At 47.5% G+C, this 22368-nt stretch overlaps 1 protein-coding gene across 2 annotated transcripts in view; it reads left to right on the forward strand.

Moving 5' to 3' along the window:
- Positions 1-22368, forward strand: part of LOC147028228 (transmembrane protein 106B-like) — a 68635-nt gene that overhangs the window by 39573 nt on the left and 6694 nt on the right. For both annotated transcript variants that reach the window (XM_085878452.1, XM_085878451.1), the window contains exon 7: positions 16204-16257. In XM_085878452.1, coding sequence (XP_085734578.1) covers positions 16204-16257 — 54 coding nt within the window. The remainder of the gene's footprint in view (positions 1-16203; positions 16258-22368) is intronic.

The raw sequence follows: 22368 nt of genomic DNA on the forward strand, positions 1-22368 counted from the left end.
AAAGATGACTGCATCGTCTGCAAAATCAAGGTCCGAGATCTTGACATTCCCAAACGATGCACCGCAACTTGATCTCTCCGACATCCTCCCTAAAATCCAGTCCATACAAGTGCTGAAAAGTGTGGGGGCAAGTACACATCCCTGACGAACTCCAGTAACAACTGGAAATAAGTCAGAGGTGGTACCACCACACTTCACAGCACTCTCAGTACAAGAGTAGAGTTCAGACATCAGATCGATCAGTTTTGGTGGCACGCGACGAAGACCAAGAATCCTCCAGAGGACATCCCGATTCACTGAATCGAACGCTTTACAGAGATCAACATAGGCTGCAAGCAGCCCCTGCCGAAACTCTCGTCTGCGTTCGGTGAGGACACGAAGTGCAAGGATACGGTCAATCGTTGACCTCTTTGGTGTAAAGCCTGACTGCTCTGGACGCTGGTGCTCAAGCAGATGGTGGCGAACCCTATCGAGAATTATCCGAGCAAAGACCTTGCTCGGCACTGAGAGCAGCGTCACCCCTCGGTAGTTGTTGCAGTCTTGGCGATCACCCTTCCCTTTCCAGAGAGGGACAACAAGGCCCCTCTTCCAGTCAGTTGGGATGATGCCTGTGTTCCAGGCAGAGCACAAAACTGCATGCAACGACACGAGTGCAGCATTTCCACCAGCCTTAAGAAGTTCGGCATGGATGCCACAGATCCCTGGAGCTTTGCCCCGCTTTCAACTGGTTCACCGCAGCCCGTGTTTCCACAAGCGAAGAAGGTGGACCACAGTTGATTTGAGGGTCAGCAACAGGGATTGTAACACCCTTGACGTCCAACTCGACAGCTGGGGGATCAGCCTGGTACAACCGCTCAAAGTAACCGGCCCAGCGGGCCTTCACTTCAGACTCCTCTGTCAAGAGCCTACCACTCTCTGCTCGAACTGCAGTGCTCCGAGGGATGGGCTTGGATGAACGTAATGCGCGAATTCCCCTGTAAGCGGGACGAGAATCACCTGTCCACAGGTGATGCTCTACCCCCTCACAGATTCCTCGCACATAGGCCTCCTTGTCCACCCTCGGTGCACGTACAGTTTTACGCCTCAGCTCCCTGAACAGCTCAGCTCTGCCATTCAGCCTGGCCCTGCGACTCTGGTCAATGGTATCCAGTGTCCCTTGAGAGACAAAATTCTTCTTTGCCCTGCGGTGAGTTCCAAGGCATCCACCGGCAACATCAAGGACGGTGGTCTTGAAGGCGCTCCACAACTCTTCAGGACCCCCCAAAGCACCCAGACCCCCCCCCCCAAGTGTCCACTCAGCCTGTTCGCAAACTCCTCAGCTACTCTCTCATCCCTGAGCTTGGCAACATCCAGCCTAGGCTGGGATGGTACCATTCTCCAGGATTTAAGGTGCAGCTTTAGAGTTGCTCCAACAAGCCTGTGGTCAGTATTGAGGAACTGAGCACTCCGGTAGACCCTGCAGTTCTGGATCATCCTCCAACGACCGTCAATGAGGACATGGTCAATCTCCTTTGCCACACCGCCAGCGTTGGAATACCAAGTCCAGCGATGAGCTTGTGGGCGCTGAAACCATGAACCAGCCACCCTAAGTCCATGACTTCTTGCAAAGTCAAGGAACTTAGTGCCATTCTGGTTCATAGTTCCTGACCCATGGGGACCAACACACACCTCATAACCATCCCTATCAGTTCCGGTCGATGCATTGAAATCCCCCAAGACTAGAAGTGTATCTCGTCTGGGGCACTGATCAACCACAGACTCGAGTGTGGCGTAGAATGCATCCTTCACGGTGAGATCACTCGCCTCAGTCGGAGCATAAACAGAGACCAGGGAAATGACACCTAAGGAGTGACGGATCCTTAATCTCATAATACGCTCGTTGACCGGTGTTACCTCAATTATCATTGGGGTCAGCTTATTGGACACAGCTACAGCAACTCCTTGGGTATGGTAACCATCAGAGCGACCAGACCAATAGTAGGTGTAACCACCCACCATTATCTCGCCGCAATCCGGTCTCCGAACCTCAGAGAGCTGCAATCCCGATGTCCAAACGCTTGAGCTCAGATGATAACAGAGACAGGTGATCATCCTCTCTTAGGGATAGGACATTCCAGGCACCCACCCGAAGGGACCGCCTCAGGTTAACCCAAGGAGACCGCCGTCTGGTGGACGACACCTCAGCACCACTCCGACACACTCTCCCGCAATCTGACCCAGGGATGTTACCCCGTGGTTTCCCTCCGATCAAAGATTGGGGGTCCCGAAGGCTTTGCCCCAATCCCGTCATCCGGTGAGCTGCCCTGCGAAGGGAAGCTGCACAAGAGGTACTCCCACGGAGTGGGTTTTCAGATTTTTTTGCGTTTTTACGTTTTGCGGAATGAAGGGTTTTACGGTGGCCGGAGTGCAAATCCTGCCACCAACCTCCTAATAAGAAGTAACCCAACTGCAGGAGGACGTCTGCAGACACAGTTGGGCACTAGATATGGATGGCCGTTGGCTCACAAGGAGCTCCTCCGCCCTTTGAGGACAAGGACAAAATTGTTCTGATTGTGGTGAAGATCCAGATGTGAGAATTTTTTAATTTTGTACCTCATGTGATTCTTCAACATTGAGAGATGGGGCCAAAAATGATATATAGCATATCTCAAAACGTTATGGAGGGATTATGACAAAACTAGGTGGATGAGTTGGGGAGGTAACAAGAACAAGCCAATGAGATTTTGGTTAAGATGCGATCTGGCTTATTAGTGCAATACAAAACGTACACTGTTCATCTGGTGGAGGTATGAGCTATACCGAGTGCCGCTCCAGTTCCTATTTGTCATTACAATTGAAATATCATTTTAATGAGAAAGGAATGAGTCGTGACACAAGCAACTGACTTGTTGCAACAGAAACTCATGACAACGAATAGATCTAAGTCAAAGCCTTTTGTTCGTTATTGAGAGTTTGTTATAGTGAGATAATGATCAACTGACAGAAAATACTGTGGATGGGCAGAACGGTGATGTGGGAACAAAGGACAAGTTAAGTTTATTTGCAAGAATCAATTCCATCATCAAGAAAACAAAAAGAGAATGTAGAAAATGATTTTCCAAGTGCATGCAATCCACAATTCTCTGTTTGTGTTAACAAAGCCAACAATTTAGCTTTATTACCTCCACCACCGAAGGTGGACAGAGGTTATGTTTTCACCCCTGTTTGTATGTCTGTCTGTCTGTGAGCAGGATACCTCAAAAAGTTATGGACAGATTGGGATGAAACTTGGTGGACAGGTTGGGCATGTGACAAGAACAAATGGATTCGATTTTGATGAAGATTCAAATCGAGATACGATAATTTTTTGGAATTTTCCAAGTGATTTTTTACTACTATTGAGAGAAAGAGCCAAAAATGATATCTAGCACAATATCTCAAAATGTTGTGGACGGGCGATGACAAAACCTGGTGGATGAGTTGGGTAGTTGACCAGTACAAGCCTATTAGATTTTGGTTCAGGTCTAGATCTAGATATGGCCAAGCAATTGGATACAAAATGTAAACTTATTGACCTGGCAGAGGTATTCGCTCTACCGAGTGCTATTCTAGTTACCTCCACCACTGAAGGTGGATGGAGGTTATGTTTTCACCCGTTGGTTGTTATCTCCATTTGCAGGTTTCAGGAGGTGGGAGGGAGTTCTCCCAGAACTCAAAATTTCCACTTCCTTTTTCAGTAAAGGATCATGATCCATGAAACGAACTGTGACACTTGGTTCTCATATCCTCATCCCAAAAGGCTCTTTTCAAAATCTTCACTGAACCTCTGACAGCCTCCGCTTGCTGCTCGTTTGGCGTGATATTCCCCGGAATTATTTTTAAACACTCAGTAAGGGTTTTCTTTATAATTCCTACAGCTCCATCTATCACTGGTACAATTTCAGCTTTCTTCAATTTCCAAGACCTCTTAATCTCATTTTTCAGATCCTGGTATTTGGTCATTTTCCTGATTTCTGTAGCAGTTAGTCCAAAGTTTTTGGGAGCTGAAACCTCAATCACCAACGCCGATTGTTCCTTTTTGTGTTTGAGCACCATGTTCGGACGCGATGCTTTGTTTGCAATGTCCACACTTGACGGGATCATGTTGTCATACATGAGCATTATTTGTTCATTTTTGAGGATCAGCTCTGGTTTGTGTTTCTATGATTGTTCTGGGACCGGGATGTTGAAATGTTTACAGATGTGCCAGTGGATTCCTCGACAGACACTGTCATGTCTTTCTTTGTACAGCTGTTCCGTCATGAGTTTTTTTTACATCCCGAAAGGTGACTGGTACTTTCTGTTTATTCCCCACAAAACCTTCGTTTGTCCGATTGGCTCAATCCCACCATTTTCTGAAAGGCATTCGTGTCGTGTCCTTGGCCTTGGGCATTTATGATGACTCGTTCTGCATCCCAATTCATTTGACCTCTTCCTTGCCTTCCTTCTCGATCCCTATCCTGTCAAGCTCTTTTTTGAATTTTCCTGCTCTATTATCATTCTCCCATTTGTCAGAGTATATCTGCTGATATTTCTTCTGTCGTTTTTCTTTGCAATCACTGTGTGTGTGTGTGTGTGTGTGTGTGTGTGTGTGTGTGTGTGTGTGTGTGTGTGTGTGTGTGTGTGTGTGTGTGTGTGTGTGTGTGTGTGTGTGTGGGTGTGTGTGTGTGTGTGTGTGTGTGTGTGTTTCTGTTTCATTTTCCTGTGTAGTATCCATCATTTGCACCTGTTTTTGGAAGTTTGTTGCTAAATGAATTAAGGATCCTCTTCTGGTCTGTTGTTGGGTCGCCGAAATAGGTGACCCTTATTGTCAGTAATTCTGTCTGTCTGTTTGTTTGGATGTTTGTTCGTTTGTCATCAGCATAATTGGTAGTAAACGTGGGCGGATTTTGACCAAACTCGGGTGGTAGGTCCATCTTATGACCTAGTGCTTTGGAAATTGTGATGGTTGCTAGGGACGCTTTGGTTCCCTAGCAACAACCGAAAAACCTTCAAAATCGGTGCCATTCACGCGAAATCAATTCCGAAAGCCATTATCCCATCTAGGGTTATGAAATTTGGCACGAATGATCTACAGGTGATGCTCTATCAAATACAGTAACCCCCCGCTATATCGCGGTTCACCTATTGCGCCCCTGCTTCATCGCGGTTTTTCCCTTGGAACCTAACTAATTTTTTTTCTGCGGATTCCCCGGTATATCGCGGTAATAATATATAAAATATAAATTATTTAAGCAATAAATTATAACGCGTGGCGCTCGACCAGTCACACAACGCACGAGACAAAGATTCGCTTGTGAACTTCGAATATTTTCTACGTTTTTTCTCCAAGCCTCACGATGCCGCCCAAACGCCCTGCACCTTCTAAGGCTTCTGGCAAGGAACCGAAGCGCCAGAAGAAGGTTTATATTCACTCGATATAAATCAAACCCAATCGTGTTTATACACCGCCCAGCGTTTAATATTCACTCGATATAAATCAAACCCAATCGTGTTTACACACCACCCAGCGTTTAATAATCACTCAATATAAATAAAACCCAATTGTGTTAATACACCGCCCAGCGTTTAATAATCACTCGATACTCGATATAAATCACTCGATAAATGAAATGAGAGCGAGAGATGAACCTTCAGAGTTTAGGCTTTATTCCATTTGATTGGAGCCGCTTCTGTGGGCACACCAGAAAATACAGGTTCAGCTAGGAGTACATAAGCAGTAACGTATACATGTGCGGTTAACCATTGCAGACTAAATCCGCGTAAGCACGGAGTTCGATATAATCTCCATTCTCACCAGTCAATGAGCACCTTCAGTTAACGAGCATCAAGTGGACAGCCGATGTCAATAGCAATGCCCCGGGGACAATCACTCGTGCCGCAGAGAGACATCCCCTTATACGCGAGACGCACAACATGTGATCCCGCGTCATGTCCCTCGATTCACGTTAATTCACCACATTCTCCCCACCTTTAAAATGTAACTAGGGGCCCATCTTACACACCATGATTGCTTTAGCACTATAGGAGTATACATTTCAAGCAACGCGGACTAATTGATCTACAGAAGCATACATGCCAAGCAGTGATTATTTTGAGTTGTAGGAGCATGGAAATGAGCATCGATATATGATATAATGGGCATATAGGAGCATGAGCAGCGAGAATGCCGATAATCCCCTTTACAGATTGAGTCGTCGAGGGGGCCTTATTCGTCGACCTCTCCGGGAGTAAACGGCAGTTTCACTTGAGGGAGACTCCCGATCCTCTTGGTGAGCCTCGACTTGTGCCGGGGATGACTCCTCGATCGCTCTCGGGTGGAACGCGGCAGCCCCGTCGCCTGGCGGAGTTCCTGGGGGGAAATGTCAGAAGGAGGAGTGCCAGAAGGTGGTGTACCGGCGGGAGGAGTACCTGAGGGAGCCAGATGGCGAACCGACACAGTGGTCTCCCTGCCATCCGGGAGCCTGACATGAGCATACTCTGGATTAGTGTCAATGAGTTCGACCCCCTCCACCAGGGGTTCATACTTGCTTTGTCGTACCGGGCGTTTCATGAACACTGTACCGGGGTGGGTCAGCCAGTTGGGCACCGTTTGACCGTCAACATAACGTCGTTGGTGAGTAAACATACGTTCGTGAGGAGTGGCATTGGTGGACGTGCAGAGCAAAGAGCGTATGGAATTCAGAGCGTCAGGAAGAGTAACCTCCCATCGCTCGGGGCCCAGTCCTCTCGATTTCAGCGCCAGAGTTACGGCTTTCCAAATTACTCCATTATACCGTTCCACCTGCCCGTTTCCCTGTGGGTTGTAACCCGTCGTTCGACTAGTTGCTATGCCGTGCTCTAATAGGAATTGTTTTAGCCCGGCCGACATGAAACACGGCCCTCTGTCTGAATGTATGTACGAAGGTCTCCCAAACATAGCGAAGAGGTCAGAGAGACATTTTACGACAGTGCCCGAGGTCATATCCGAGCACGGAAACGCGAAAGGGAACCTTGAATATTCATCAACAACGGTGAATATGTATCTGTTGTCTGTTTCGGTCGGCAGGGGCCCTTTGAAGTCGATGTTTAGTCTCTCGAAGGGGGAAGTGGCCTTGATCAGTCTGCCAGAAGCCGCGCCATAGAATCTGGGTTTTAGTTCAGCACAAACAGGGCATGAAGCATTCATTTGTTTAATATCTTCAACAGAATAGGGAAGATTTTGTCTGCGTACGATTTAAATGTGCCATCCTGGTTACCCCTGGGTGGCACAGAGACACATGGAGGTCTTGCAAAGCCTGACTGATTGTTGCCGAACTGTAGACCCGGGAGAAGGTATCTGCAGCAGGGTTTTCCTTCCCGGGCCGGTAAACAATGTCGTATCTGTAGCAAGCTAGGTCTATCCGCCATCTCATAATTTTTTCATTCTTAATTTTCCCGTTATTTTTCCCATCAAACATGAAAGCCACGGATCGTTGGTCCGTAACGAGCGTGAAGTGGTTTCCCAGTAAATAATGTCTCCATTTCCGCAGCGCTTCGACGATGGCGTACGCCTCCTTCTCTATTGCCGAGTGTCTCTGCTCGCTTCTAGAGAGAGTTCTCGAGAAGAAAGCGACCGGCCGCCCAGACTGATTAAGTGTAGCAGCTATGGCGTGATCTGAAGCGTCGGTCTCCACCACGAAGGGCACCGAGCTGTCGATCGATAAAACCACGGACTTACTGATATCATCCTTGAGATCGTGGAAAGCTTTTACGACAGCGGCATCTGGTGGAAAGTTTTTGCAATGCACTAGGGGATGTATTTTCTCGGAGTATTGCGAAATCCATCTTGCATAGTAAGCGAACATCCCGATCACCCGGCGCATTGTTTGCAAGTCCTGAGGTGGTGGAAGCTCACGGAGCGGGCGCAATCGCTCAGGATCAGGCTTAATTGTGCCGTCGGCTATTGTGTAGCCGAGAAGGTCAATTGACCTTGCCGAGAATACGCATTTCTCGTAGTTGAGAGTCAGATTATATTTTCCAGCAATGCTCAAGAATCTGTCCAGATTCCTATCATGTTCCCTCTGATCCCTACCGCACACTGTGACATTATCCACGTAAACAAAAGTGTCTTCGAGGTTTTCATCTGAGATGATGTCGTCCATAACCCGTTGGAAGCAAGCTACCCCATTCGTGACACCGAAAGGTATCCTTCTGAACTGGTAGAGGCGCCGCCCTGCCTGGAATGCAGTGTACGGTTTGTCTTCCTCTCGGATGGGAATTTGATGATAGGCGCTTCGCAAGTCGATGGTACTGAATACCTTATAATTGGCCACGCGTTCGACCATCTCATCTATGCGCGGCAGGGGGTAGGCGTCGAGTTGGGTGAAGCGATTGACCGTTTGGGAATAATCGACAACCATCCGTTTCTTATGGTTCTGACTGCTGGTTACTAACACCTGTGCGCGCCATGGCGAATCGCTCGGTTCTATAATTCCCTCCTCCAGTAATCGCTTGGTTTCCGAAGTGATGAAATTCATGTCAGCAGTGGTATATCGCCGCGATTTGATCGCTATCGGTTTGCAGACCGGCGACAAGTTAGCGAACAGCTGGGGGACGTCACCTCCGCGGTGGTCAACGCATTTAAAATTAGACGAGGCTTGCTTCCTCCAAAGGGTATTTCGACGCTCGTGTGCTGCTTGAGGACATTATGACCCAGAATTACGTCTGCGCACAAATCACGAAGCACCAGCACCTTTACATCCCGATGCGTGTACCCTTTTACGTCCAATTCAACATTGCAGTACCCTCGTACGCGGGATTGTAGTGAGGTGGCGGCCATGCATACCGTATTGTCAGTCGGGTGGATTACCCATTTCCTGCCCTTCACTAGCGAGCTGTTGACGAAACTTTCAGAGCTACCGGTATCAATCAGTGCCTCAGCCATATGCCCGTTAATTCGTACGTTGATGATAGCCTTGGATAGATTCCCCGGGGAGGCTGCAGTCAATTTATTTTGCGAGTAGAGAGCCGCAGAAGTGGGTTTATTCCTCCTTAGAGTAGATTTACATACCCTGGCATAATGCCCTTTCTTGTCGCAATTCATGCATGTGGCATCTCTGGCGGGACATTTTTGACGAGGATGCCTTTTGTACCCACAAAAGAAGCATTTACCGACCGGAGCAGTTGCTGAGGAGTTTGAAGAGGTCTGGGTATCCGGCTCCTCGGGTGTTTCTCCATCCCTCATGTCTGGCTGTGTCTGTGCCAGTGGGGTTCCTTGGGTTCCCATCGTAGCAGCGTTCATGAGCAGCATCGGTGTCCCAAATGACTCAGATTGCTGCTGAGCCGTATCCATCGCTCGAGCCTGATCGACTACCTTGTCAAGAGTGGGTTGCGCTTTCTCTAGTAAGCGTTGCCGTATGTGGGCTGATCTGAGTCCTTGGATGAATGCCTCCCGGGTCGCTTCCTTTCGGTGTTCCTCGGCGCTACCGCCCGGAAGCTGCAGTCTTTTCCCAGCTGATTCAGAGCTTGCAGGAACTGATCGATTGTCTCCCCGGCTGCTTGCTTGCGTGTGTTGAGAAGATGTCGTATGTATACCTCGTTCTTGGGCTTCACGTAGAGCGCCTGCAGCACGTCGATCGCTGCTTCGTAAGTGTCGCACCCCGAGAAGAGCCTGTACACGCCGGGCGAGACATGATTCACGAGAGCGGCAAATTTGTCAGCTCCCTCCGCGATGATGGTCAGATAGTGTGAGAAGGAGCAGAACCAATGTGACCATTTCATTTCTGCGTCAGTCGCGTTCGGGTCTGCGTCGAACCTCTCTGGTTTGTAGATCTTGTCCATCTTTGGTTGAGAGAGCCGAGAAAATCAAATGGAATAAATTGAAATGAGAGCGAGAGATGAACCTTCAGAGTTTAGGCTTTATTCCATTTGATTGGAGCCGCTTCTGTGGGCACACCAGGAAATACAGGTTCAGCTAGGAGTACATAAGCAGTAACGTATACATGTGCGGTTAACCATTGCAGACTAAATCCGCGTAAGCACGGAGTTCGATATAATCTCCATTCTCACCAGTCAATGAGCACCTTCAGTTAACGAGCATCAAGTGGACAGCCGATGTCAATAGCAATGCCCCGGGGACAATCACTCGTGCCGCAGAGAGACATCCCCTTATACGCGAGACGCACAACATGTGATCCCGCGTCATGTCCCTCGATTCACGTTAATTCACCACAAAAACCCAATCGTGTTAATACACCGCCCAGCGTTTAATAATCACGATATAAATAAAACCCAATCGTGTTAATACACCGCCCAGCGTTTAATATTCACTCGATATAAATCAAACCCAATCGTGTTTACACACCACCCAGCGTTTAATAATCACTCGATATAAATAAAACCCAATCGTGTTAATACACCACCTGTAATGTACTGAATGGAAGATGCTCAGCAGGCAGACACGAGCGGAGGAACAGTCGAGCTGGGCTGTGTTGCACAAGCGCGAGCGTACTCTGCCCAGCGGCTCTCCTTTATCCCGTACGCACACGCACAAGCCGCGTTCGACTACTGCATTCCTACGACGCCTCAGGCGGCGCGCACACCTTATATCCCTTGCAGATACGATGACCACTCCCACACCACCATGCCCTTCCCCGTAGGCCCGCAGACTCCACCACACTCCTCCCCCCTAAAACTATGATTATTAAATGATCACCATTATAAGAAGCATAAACAACACGAAGGACTTCGGTATAATAATCATGCAAATAAAATGAAAACAGCGAAGTATAACAGCACACCACATCATAGAATGCGTGAAAGCGGGTTAATGGAGCTGCCCCGACCAGATTCCGAAAACGCAGCACCCCCCCAAACCCTGGCCGTGTTGCCGATACGAAGCAGCAAGGCGAAAAAAAACCACAGCAGCCCTACCCAGCGGAAACGCCCCCAGGCGGCTCATGCTGACATGGCCCTCGCCGAGGTCGTGGCGATCTTTCGAGCCAACCTCCCCCGGCACAATCAAACGCCTCCGGCCCACTCCCCCCAGGCAGACCCGACGTAGATAAACATCCCGAGGCCGGCAGCCCGCTGTCTGGAAGCCGTGGTGCCAGCCCTGATCGACCTTGGCCGGGGGCGCTGAACAGCGCCGCTGGCTGTACGCACTTAATGCTCCAAAACAACTCTCGCACCACAATCAGTTGAGACGCCAACGCCCGTCCAAACGGCCTTGAGCGAAAACAGAGAGCTGCGCTCGCAACCAGAGGTGGGGGTAACGCCGACCAGTGCACCAGTCTTGGTTCCGAGTCGATCTCCGAGACCCACACGGCAGCTAGACGGTAGCAATTCCATTTAAACCACACTTCAATCATAGGCTCGTTATAAATCACTACGAACATCACTTGAAGCATTGCAAACTCATTTTTCTGTACAGCGCGGCCTTTTGATAAACTCCCAGCACATGACAAAGCAACTACCTGCGGCCCGGGACAATGGAAGGCCAACCCAACCTTTTTATTTGCCACTACTGCTCCCACCTCACATTGATCATAATACCAACCCCATTGACTGATCTCCGCCAAATCCACTTTCACACGAGACCTGCTGGCATTTATTTCAACAACGTTAAACTGCATCACTAGAGCAAGGAAAAACACATATGCCATGAACAACAACCCACAACCCACATCACGAGTCCGTTTATTGGTTGTCGACTCGATGTTGCGACTCGCGATTCCCTTTAACGCCACGGGCTCACCGCCACCTGTTGAAGCTGCCTGAACAACACCGACTCGCATTGCCTCATGAACGCTGCCGAAGCGCGGGAACTCATCGCGAGCGAAGCGCGGGAACTCATCGCCAGAGCTGATACGGATCTCGCCGCTCCCGAACCGCACATGACCACCGCAGGCAGCAACGAACGGTCGCTCCCGCTGCATCGACGCGGCCCCCGCCGCCAGAGCCTCGCCCTCGGTATTCGACGAAGGTCTCGAAGAGAGCACTGGCACATCTGGAGGTACGAACCGGAGATCCAGTCCGAGGTGCGCCAGCCAGTCCCGACCCAAAAGGGCGGGCCCCTCCCCTCGTACAACGAACACCGAGAGCCGGGCGCGTCGATCTCGGTAGCGCACTGAGACGTCGGCCCTCGCAAGCGGTGCAATCGCTTCACCGGTGTACGTGTATAACGACAAGGCCGTCTTGACCAGGCGAATACCGCGAAGACCACGAGCCGCCTGCTCACCCATGACCGACACCGCAGCCCCGGTATCCACGCAAAACACAGTCGGTTGGCCATTCACTTCGACCTCAACCGTGAAAGGCGTCGTCATCTCCGAACCAACGGAAAACAGACTCAACCGTGGTTGCATCTCCTGCTCCGGCTCGCCGGCATCGTCATGCCCCGGTTGCAGGCCGATCTCCAGGTCACTGGGGTCCTCCCGCACCTCATCATCCAAGACCCCAACGGAGGCCCCCGCCATCCGACACACGCGCTTCAAATGTCCCACCTTGTGACAATGCAAACACACGGTGTTCTTATACGGGCACATTTGTCGCAGGTGCGGACCCCCACACCCCCAGCACCCCCGGAAAGCCCCTTCGCTCCAGGTGCGACCGTGCTGCGGTGCCCCTTCGCTCCCGGTGCGACCGTGCTGCAGTGCCCCTTCGCTCCCGGTGCGACCGTGCTGCAGTGCGCGCCCTCGACCCGCACCGCTAGGCGTGCATGCAACCTGCGGCACTTGAGCCATCGCGCGGACTCCAGGCTGCGCAACCTGCGGCACTTGTGCGGTCACCGCGTGGACCTCAGGATTAGCCGCCATGCCCCAGCTGGAGCTACTCATTACGTCCTGGCCAGCAATGGCGCGGACATCCGTGAGTGTCTGCTCGACAGACGAAGCAGTCACGACCGCCGAGTCGAATGTGATGTCGGTCAACCGCAGGATGGCTGCTACCATCTTTGCGTCTCGCAGACCAGAAATAAAACGATCTCTGAGCCGTGCCGGACGCTCCTCTGTCGTGAATTTGCACGGCACAGCCGAATGCTTCACCCGTGCTACGAAGTCCGCAACGCGCTCCTCACCACCCTTAGCGAAATGATCGAACTGGAACCGCGCGAGATGTAACGACTTTTCTGGCGCCAAGTGGGTCTTCATTTTCGCCACGATGTCCTGAAAGGATAGCACGTCATCACTGGGCCTATTTGGAGCCACCAAATCACTCAGCAGCCGGTAGTGCTCCGTTGATAGCGAGGCGAGCAAGATCGCCTTGCGTTTCTCTTCATCATCTACATCATTCGCCCGAAAGTAGCAACCTAACTGTTCAGAAAACAACTCGAACTCATCTCTCCCGAACACGGGTACGCGTCCGTGCGCCGTGCCGCGACCTTCTGCCATGCTCGTGCTGGCAAGACCCTTGGCTCCGTAGCTTGGAACCGCCCGGGTTACTTGCCGCCCTGCACACGCCGATCCGAAGATCCTCGTCAGCCAACTGTAATGTACTGAATGGAAGATGCTCAGCAGGCAGACACGAGCGGAGGAACAGTCGAGCTGGGCTGTGTTGCACAAGCACGAGCGCGGGCGCGGGCGTACTCTGCCCAGCGGCTCTCCTTTATCCCGTACGCACACGCACAAGCCGCGTTCGACTACTGCATTCCTACGACACCTCAGGCGGCGCGCACACCTTATATCCCTTGCAGATACGATGACCACTCCGACCACTCCCACACCACCAGGCCCTTCCCCGTAGGCCCGCAGACTCCACCACACCACCCAGCGTTTAATAATCACTCGATATAAATAAAACCCAATCGTGTTAATACACCGCCCAGCGTTTAATAATCACTCGATATAAATAAAACCCAATCGTGTTAATACACCACCCAGCGTTTAATATTCACTCGATATAAATAAAACCCAATTGTGTTAATACACCACCCAGCGTTTAATATTCACTCGATATAAATAAAACCCAATTGTGTTAATACACCACCCAGCGTTTAATAATCACTCGATATAAATAAAACCCAATCGTGTTAATACACCACCCAGCGTTTCATAATCACTCGATATAAATAAAACCCAATTGTGTTAATACACCACCCAGCGTTTAATAATCACTCGATATAAATAAAACCCAATCGTGTTAATACACCGCCCAGCGTTTAATAATCACTCGATATAAATAAAACCCAATCGTGTTAATACACCACCCAGCGTTTAATAATCACTCGATATAAATCAAACCCAATCGTGTTTACACACCACCCAGCGTTTCATAATCACTCGATATAAATAAAACCCAATTGTGTTAATACACCACCCAGCGTTTAATAATCACTCGATATAAATAAAACCCAATCGTGTTAATACACCGCCCAGCGTTTAATAATCACTCGATATAAATAAAACCCAATCGTGTTAATACACCACCCAGCGTTTTATAATCACTCGATATAAATAAAACCCAATTGTGTTAATACACCACCCAGCGTTTAATAATCACTCGATATAAATAAAACCCAATTGTGTTAATACACCACCCAGCGTTTAATAATCACTCGATATAAATAAAACCCAATCGTGTTAATACACCGCCCAGCGTTTAATAATCACTCGATATAAATAAAACCCAATCGTGTTAATACACCGCCCAGCGTTTAATAATCACTCGATATAAATAAAACCCAATCGTGTTAATACACCACCCAGCGTTTATTATGCACTCGATATAAATTGAAGGCCACCTAGCGACCAGGTGAGTGCATCGATACGAATGAAACTTTGCAGGTTCATGGTACTCAATGAGTACTACAACTTTGCCTCAGGACATATTGACCGATTTCGCTTAGATCAGGGGTCAAAGGTCAATTATTGCAAAAATCGATAATATGCGAGAGCTGGAGGTTGCTATTTTTTAACTCCTCAATTTAATTTTTAACTTCCAAATGCTACTCCTCCTAGGGTTATGGTCGGATTGTCATGAAAATTCACACTAATCGTCTGGAATACATTGTGCACAAACGATCAAGCCGGATTTTCGATTTAGGTCTTTGTTCACCCACAGCACCCCCTCGAACTTTGGGGATTTCCGATTTCAAACCGCATTTTCGGTACTTTTCATTCAAATGGATACCGAGTAGTTATCAGGAGATGGAACTGGATGAGATTTGATATGCATAATCTTAAGGCGATTCCCTATCCGCGATATGATATCCATTTTGTTCTATATCTTATAGTTTCCATGCTCGGCGACCCATCGCCGCCTACCGGCTTGTTTTCTTGTTCGTGTGCAAATCTCATCCGATCATCCGTTGAGCTTTTCACATACTCCGCTACTCCTGCACACGATGTTCTGTGCACTTGGTTAAGCTCCATCAGACCACCTACCTCCTCCTCATCTCGGTAACTGTTTTAAGCTTTACGAGCTATCATCATCAATTGGTGGTGCATGGGGCTTCATCATTTTCATCAGCTCGACGTTCTGTGTTTCCTTTTGGAATACAGTACTGTTAACTCTGGAGTAGTGGGCAGTTTGGTTGCAGCCGAATCTCTGTTGTAGCACGGTCTGTTGTTGCATGTTTCATGTGTGTGACGCACACTTAAAGCACTGCTGTTAAATCATTTCCCTTGGCTCTGCCTCACTGGGAAAAAGAAAAAGCAAATGCTGAGATAAAGCAAAATAGGAGGAAGTTCCACATGGTTTCCACAAAATAGGAGGAAGGAAGTTTCAGGCACCTCAAAGATTGGTGAATAGTCTTGTGGAGAGTGCATTGCTCTAAATGTCCACATCAACCGCAATAAGATACAAAACGTTTAGTTAGAATACCACACTTGTATACATTACGAACCCTACACTTGTAGTGTTCTTGAAGGAAAAAGGGGGGGGAGGTGGGTAGAGGAGTGGAAGGGTAATCACTGTTTGCATTGGTTGCCAAGAATGAATTTTGGGTTCCATTCATAATAATTGATGCTGCAATCACATTGCTGAAGACAGGCAGTGGATTATCATCCTACTATTTTCAATAAGGTGTGTGTGTGTGTGTGTGTGTGTGTGTGTGTGTGTGTGTGTGTGTGTGTGTGTATGTGTGTGTGTGTGTGTGTAAATAGTATAAAAAAACAGGGCTGGGCCAATAACCAAATTTTGCAGTTTACGTCCATTTGTTTAGCAGTAATAATTGATATGCAAACATCATGCACTGTTTACAAAGTGATTGTTTTTTCGTTTTTACAGTGAATACTGCACCATGGAACATATCAAAATACAGATGATTTCAATCAATACAAGGTAAGTGCTTGCAAATGTCTTCCCTTGCTGTGACGAAACACATTTCCACATCGGTCCCTCCATGCATCTGCAGGTTATTATTTATATTGTGTACTTGCAAAGGTATCCGATGTTGCCGGGCAACGCCGAGTCTCATCACGGCCTTTGTTAAAAATGCACACGTTGTCCCGAACACCCGCGATCATCACGACCTAATTAAACGAGATATTCAAAATCTGCTTTGTTGTCAGACAATCGGAACACACTTTAAACAACTACATAGGTAAATGGATCAAAATAGCTTGTTTTAACATTTTTTCAGGGTGGAAATTTGGGGAAGTTAAGTAAGGCGGTGAACTTTGTTATACAAACGCTTCTTTCACCTGTGAGAGTTAGGTCAGTTAGATGAGCAGTAAAATTACCTTTAAATCAATGTATAAGTTGTGTTTGTACTCTTTTTGGTTTTTGACAAATTCATAGTTAGTGCATTTGAGAGGTCACGCACAAGTCTGGTGTCGGCTTCGTGGTTTGGGTGGCTGGCTTGGGATCTTAGAGTCCTGAGTTTGAGCCCCGTTGGCCGCTGAATTAACACCAGGTGGAGTTGACTCAGCCTGCCATCCTTCCGAGGTTGGCGAAATGAGTACCAGTGTACTGGTATAGGGGCACAGCATCAGCAGCATTGTCGTGCCCCAACAAAACGATGGTTACCCAGCAACCAAGCTGCCATACGCAAGAAGAATAAGAAGAGATCATGCGACTCCTTCTTCACTGATCACTGTAACGTCCTAATTAACAGTTATTTTTCACATCTGATACCATATTTGATGATCAGACCTTACAATATCACCAATTACAGGGTGTCCCAAAAAATATCGAACTTTTCATCTGCAAAGAGGATGGTCATAACATATTTTTTAAAAAGATATATGGCTGGATAGAAAGCTGAAAGGTTGAAGTTTATTGTACCAATGTCAAAATTGCCACCAAAATTTAATTTTTTGTATAGAATCGTCGTTTTCTTTTAGAGCACATGTTCGACGTAGGCTCCACGTTGTCCGATCACTGCCTGCAAACGCGGTCATGTTCTCCATCACTTTGGGAAACATTTCCTGAGGAATGTTCTGGATTTCTCGGTGGATGTTTTCCTTCAGCTGATCAAGAGTCTGAGGCCTAGGGTTTCCATAGATCCTGTCCTTGAGATACCCCCACAAGAAGAAGTCTGGAGGAGTAAGGTCAGGGGAATACGGTGGCCACTGAACGTCTTCGTAGAGGGAGATAAAGCAGCCCTCAAAATGTTGGTTGAGAAAACGCCTTGTTTCCCTGGCTGTATGGGGGCGGTGCCCCATCCTGCTGGAACCACTGGGTTCTCATCTGGATCAGGTTGTTTCTCCTATGGGCCTGAGTACGTAGCTCATGCAGACAGAATTCCTGAATCATTTCGCGATAGTTCCTCTGGTTTACCGTGCAAGTGCGTCCCTCGTCATCTTCAAAGAAGTATGGACCAATTATCCCATACCAACCAATCGCCACCCACATGGTGACTTTGAGAACAGATCGAGGCACCAGTTCAGTTGATGCATTACCAGGATTTTCAGTTCCCCAGTACCAAAAGTTTTGCTTGTTTACCTCCCCGGACAAGTGAGCATGGCATTCGTCCGTCATGTGAAGTTTTTTGAGGAAGTCTGCATCTTCCTCCAACTTTCCTGACAACCAATTTGCAAAGTCTAGTCGTTTGCGTTTCTGTTGATCAGTAAGCACCGTTTCCGTTTGAATTTTGTGTGGAAAGGCATGAATGTCTTGGCGAAGGATCCTCTGAACGGTGCTCTTATGAATGTTTGTTATGGCAGAAAGTCGTCGAATCGATTTTTTTGGACTCTGAACGACCGCCTGTCTCACCATTTCCACATTTTCTTCACTACGACCTGTCCTCTTCCGACCACTGTGACACTTGTGAAGTTCACAGATGGTTCCCACATTGGTAAACTTTGCGATGGTGCACTTTATTGTCCGGAAGTTTGGTGCATGGCGCAAGTGGATACCGAAATGTCTCGAGTAAAGACGTTGCACCCGTATGACACTTTTTGTCTGGTGCCAAAGTTCAACAATTTTCGTCCGTTGTTGTACGGTCAGTCTTGGCATTTTTCTGGCGCTTGCTTGGTATCAAAATAAACTTCAGGGTCTCTGCAACAAGAAATGAAGCATTAGTGACAAAATTACTGCTTTTTTAGGATCAAACGAAGCATTTTAAAAGTTGTATTTTTTTTGGGACACCCTATATATAGTTGGTCCCACACAATTGATCCTATGCAATGAATCCCCCCCAAAAAATTTGGCCTTTTTAAAAGAGCATTGTATGCATTACCAGGATCCAGGATATGGATCTACCCTCGGAGATGGCCACAGGTGGTGGGTGGCTCGTGTGTTTTTAGTTATGAATTGTGAGAAAATGACCGTTTAAAATGTGATTCAAAAAGAGTTTTATCACGATTAACCTTGGGCGCTCAGAGCTGGAGGGTCACTAACAAACAATCAAATAAACAAAAAAAATGTCATTCACTTTTATATAGTAGATAGCAGGTATATATTAGTACCCACCCTCTGGGTGGGTCGATTTTGCGCATTACTTGCTGAAAAAAAGTATAGTCTGTATTTTACAAGAAGACTATAGGTGTGTGTGTGTGTGTGTGTGTGTGTGTGTGTGTGTGTGTGTGTGTGTGTGTGTGTGTGTGTGTGTGTGTGTGTGTGTGTGTGTGTGTGTGTGTGTGTGTGTGTGTGTGTGGTGCGTGTGTGTGTGTGTGTGTGGGGTGCCCTTCAAAGGTTTTAGATGGTCTAAATAAAGGGTACGTTCCAATCGTAGTTAGTGTCTTTGGGGTCGAAAGGGTCTAATCTCTTAAGCTTAAGCATGTAAAAAATGGTCTAAAAAGCTACAAGTGGTCTAAAGTTCGAAATGGTCAAGGTTCCAAGCTGTCTAATCTGTCTGAAGGGAGTAAGGGGTCCAAATGGTGTAGAAGTTGAAGTGGTCATAAAGGGACTTTAAGGGTGCAAAGGTATTTGTTGACATATTTGTTGTGTCGACATATTTGTCGACATCTAGAGGTTTTAGAGGTCTAAAAGGTGTAAATGTCTAAAAGTTGAAGGGACCTAAAGGGGTCTAAAGTCTTGAAAGGGTTTTAAAAGGTAAAAGGGGTCTTAAGGATCTTGGGGTTTTAAGGGGCCTTCGGGATCTGAAGGGCATTAAGGGTCTTGGGGGGCCTGAAGTATCTTTGAGGGCCTTTGGGGTCTTAGGTGTCTTGGAGATCTTAAGGGGACTTTGGGGTCATCTGGGTCTTATGGGTCTGAAGGGGACTTTGGGTCATCTGAATCTTAAGGATCTTAAGGGGACTTTTGGGTCATATGGGTCTTAAGGGGACTTTGGGTCATCTGAGTCTTATGGGTCTTAAGGGTCATAGAGGGTCTTAGGGATCTTAAAGGGTCTTAAGGGGACTTTTGGGTCATCTGGGTCTTCAGGGTTTTAAAGGGCATTGGGGGGTGTTGGAGGTCTTTGGGGGTCTTTATGGTTTTGGGGTATTTGAGGTCTTTTGGGGTTTTGGGGATCTTAAGGGTCTTTGGGGTATTGAAGGGTCATCAAAGGTCTAAGGAGTCTCAGCATTCTAAAGGGTCGAAAGGTACAACCAATAGTATGTAATTAATAGACGTACGTGTAGTCAGGATGCAACTGACGTTCAAGCAGTACGTAATTAATCGACATATAGTCACTCGGCTTCATGGACGGTTTCCAAGGACTGACCGCATTTTTCATTTTTAGCTCACCTGGACTTTAGTTGAGCTTATGCGATGGAGCAGTGAGTGAGTGAGTGAGTGAGTGAACGAGTCAAATCAGTCAGTCATAATCTCATTATCCTATCTCAGTGAGTCAGTCAGTTCCTAAACACTTCAGTCATTATCGCTTGAACCAAACACACAATTTTGATGAAACTTGGCCACAAGCTACATATCTGATGCCTGACGAAGGTTTATTGACTGCATCAACATGTGCGCTCATTAATTGGGTCTACGGGGTTTTTTTTGACCCCCTCCCTCCCAAAATAGGTATTTGCTTTCTTCTTCGAAACTGCACACACAATTTCGATGAAACTTGACCACAACCTTCATCACGCTTGTTGTACCAAAGTTTATCAACCACATCAAAATCAGCGCTCATTAAGAGGGTGTATGGGGAGTGTTTGACCCCCCCCCCCAAATAAGTATTTGTTCTCTTCTCCAAAACTCCTCACAATTTTGATGAAAGTTGAGCACAACCTTCATCACCCATGATGTACCAAAGTGTATCGACCGCATCAAAATCTGTGCTCATTAAGGAAGTCCATGGGGAGGGGGGGGGGGTTCCTGACCCCTCAAAATAGGTATTTGCTCTCTTCTCAGAATCTACATACACGATTTTGATGAAACTCGACCACAACCTTCATCACTTGTCATGTACCAAAGTTTATTGACTGCATCAAAATCTGTGCTCATTAAGGAAGTCTACGGGAAGGGGGGGGCGGGGTTGACCCCCAAAATATGCATTTCTTCTCAGAAACTACACACAGAATTTCAATGAAACTTGACCACAACCTTCATCACCCTTGATGTACCAAAGTTTGTTCACGGCATTAGGGTCTGAGGGCGTTTACGGGGGTTTTGAGTGACTGTTCCTTTTGATCCAGATGAGCTTCAGGACAGGCGGTCCCATTTTTATATATTGTCAGATCCCGACATTTGTGGTTCCACTATTCATGGACCACATGCATTCGCAGTTGAGAAAATGTGACCTGCTTCTACATTTGCGGCCATGTGCTTTGCATATTCGCGGAGTTTTTCGCGTATTTGTGGGTTATTTTTTTTTTTTTTTTTGCGTTGTCACGGGGTTTTTTTCACGGGCATATTCACGGTTTTTCTGACCTTCTATATTTGTGGCCCTCTGCTTCACGTATCTGTTTTTTCATTTTTCCTGATCTGCTTTTATATTCGCGGCCCTGTACTGAGCGTATTTCCAGGCATATTTCTGGTTTTTCATGGGATTTTTGATTTTTTCCCTTGTGAATCACGAACCGCCTGGAACCTATCCCCATTTCTCCCATTGAAACAAGCTCCAACATTCACGGATTTAACATTCGCGGCATTTTTCAGGAACGTATCCTCCACGAATGTCGTGGTCTGACATTATTTAGATTTATAACAGCAGATCCTTAAAAACAAGAATTATCATGAATCCATGACCTTTGAAATGCATGTGTGTTTTGTGACTTACCCAACTGTGTTTTTACCAACAACTGTCATTAACAGCTGGCTCATTAATGACATCTATGGAGAGGGTTATCATCCTGCTCCACTTGTTATGGTCAACACATGATGCTCCTTTGGGGAATTTTGGATGGGCAGGTTCAAGCTCATATAAAAAGGCAGTGCTGCCTGTAAACCCGCAATTTAATGAAAAAAAAAATACAAGTTCACATCATGACTCTCGTAAGCCGAGCTCTCCTAACAAGAGCTTCAACAATCCTATCTCTCATAATCCCAGATCTCATGACGGCGTATCTCATGAATGCGTCTCTTGTGACCGTGTCTCTCGTGACCACGTCTCTCGTGACCGCGTCTCGTTACCGCGTCTCTCGTGACCGCGTCTCTCGTGACCGCGTCTCTCTTGACCGCGTCCCTCACATCTAAAGGGTCAAAAGGTCCAAGGTTCCAAGCTGTGTAATCTCATAATCCCAGCTCTCATGACCCTGTCTCACGGACCCCGTCTCTCGTGACCCCCTCTTGCCTGGCCCCGGCTCTCACGTGACCCTGGCTCTCACGTGACCCTAGCTCTCACACGACCCCAGCTCCTGTAACCCCGGCTCACCTAACCTGGTTTGCCTAACCTGGCTCCTGTAACCTGGCTCCCATAACCTTGGCTTTCATAACACGAACCCCCGTAACCTTAGCTCCCATACCCCCTTTTCTCGTAACAAAAGGTTTTGCAACCGCAGAGGGAGTTTTCCCACATTTTTCTTCTTTATTTTATTATTCCAATGGTGGGAAACTAAAGCATCTCCGTGCAGTCTCGAAAAAACACCGATATATTAATGCAAGGAATAGTCAGACACAAAT

This window comes from Eptatretus burgeri, chromosome 4, assembly GCF_056783735.1.
Source record: "Eptatretus burgeri isolate ZD-2024b chromosome 4, Ebu_testis_v1, whole genome shotgun sequence".
NCBI lineage: Eukaryota > Metazoa > Chordata > Myxini > Myxiniformes > Myxinidae > Eptatretus > Eptatretus burgeri.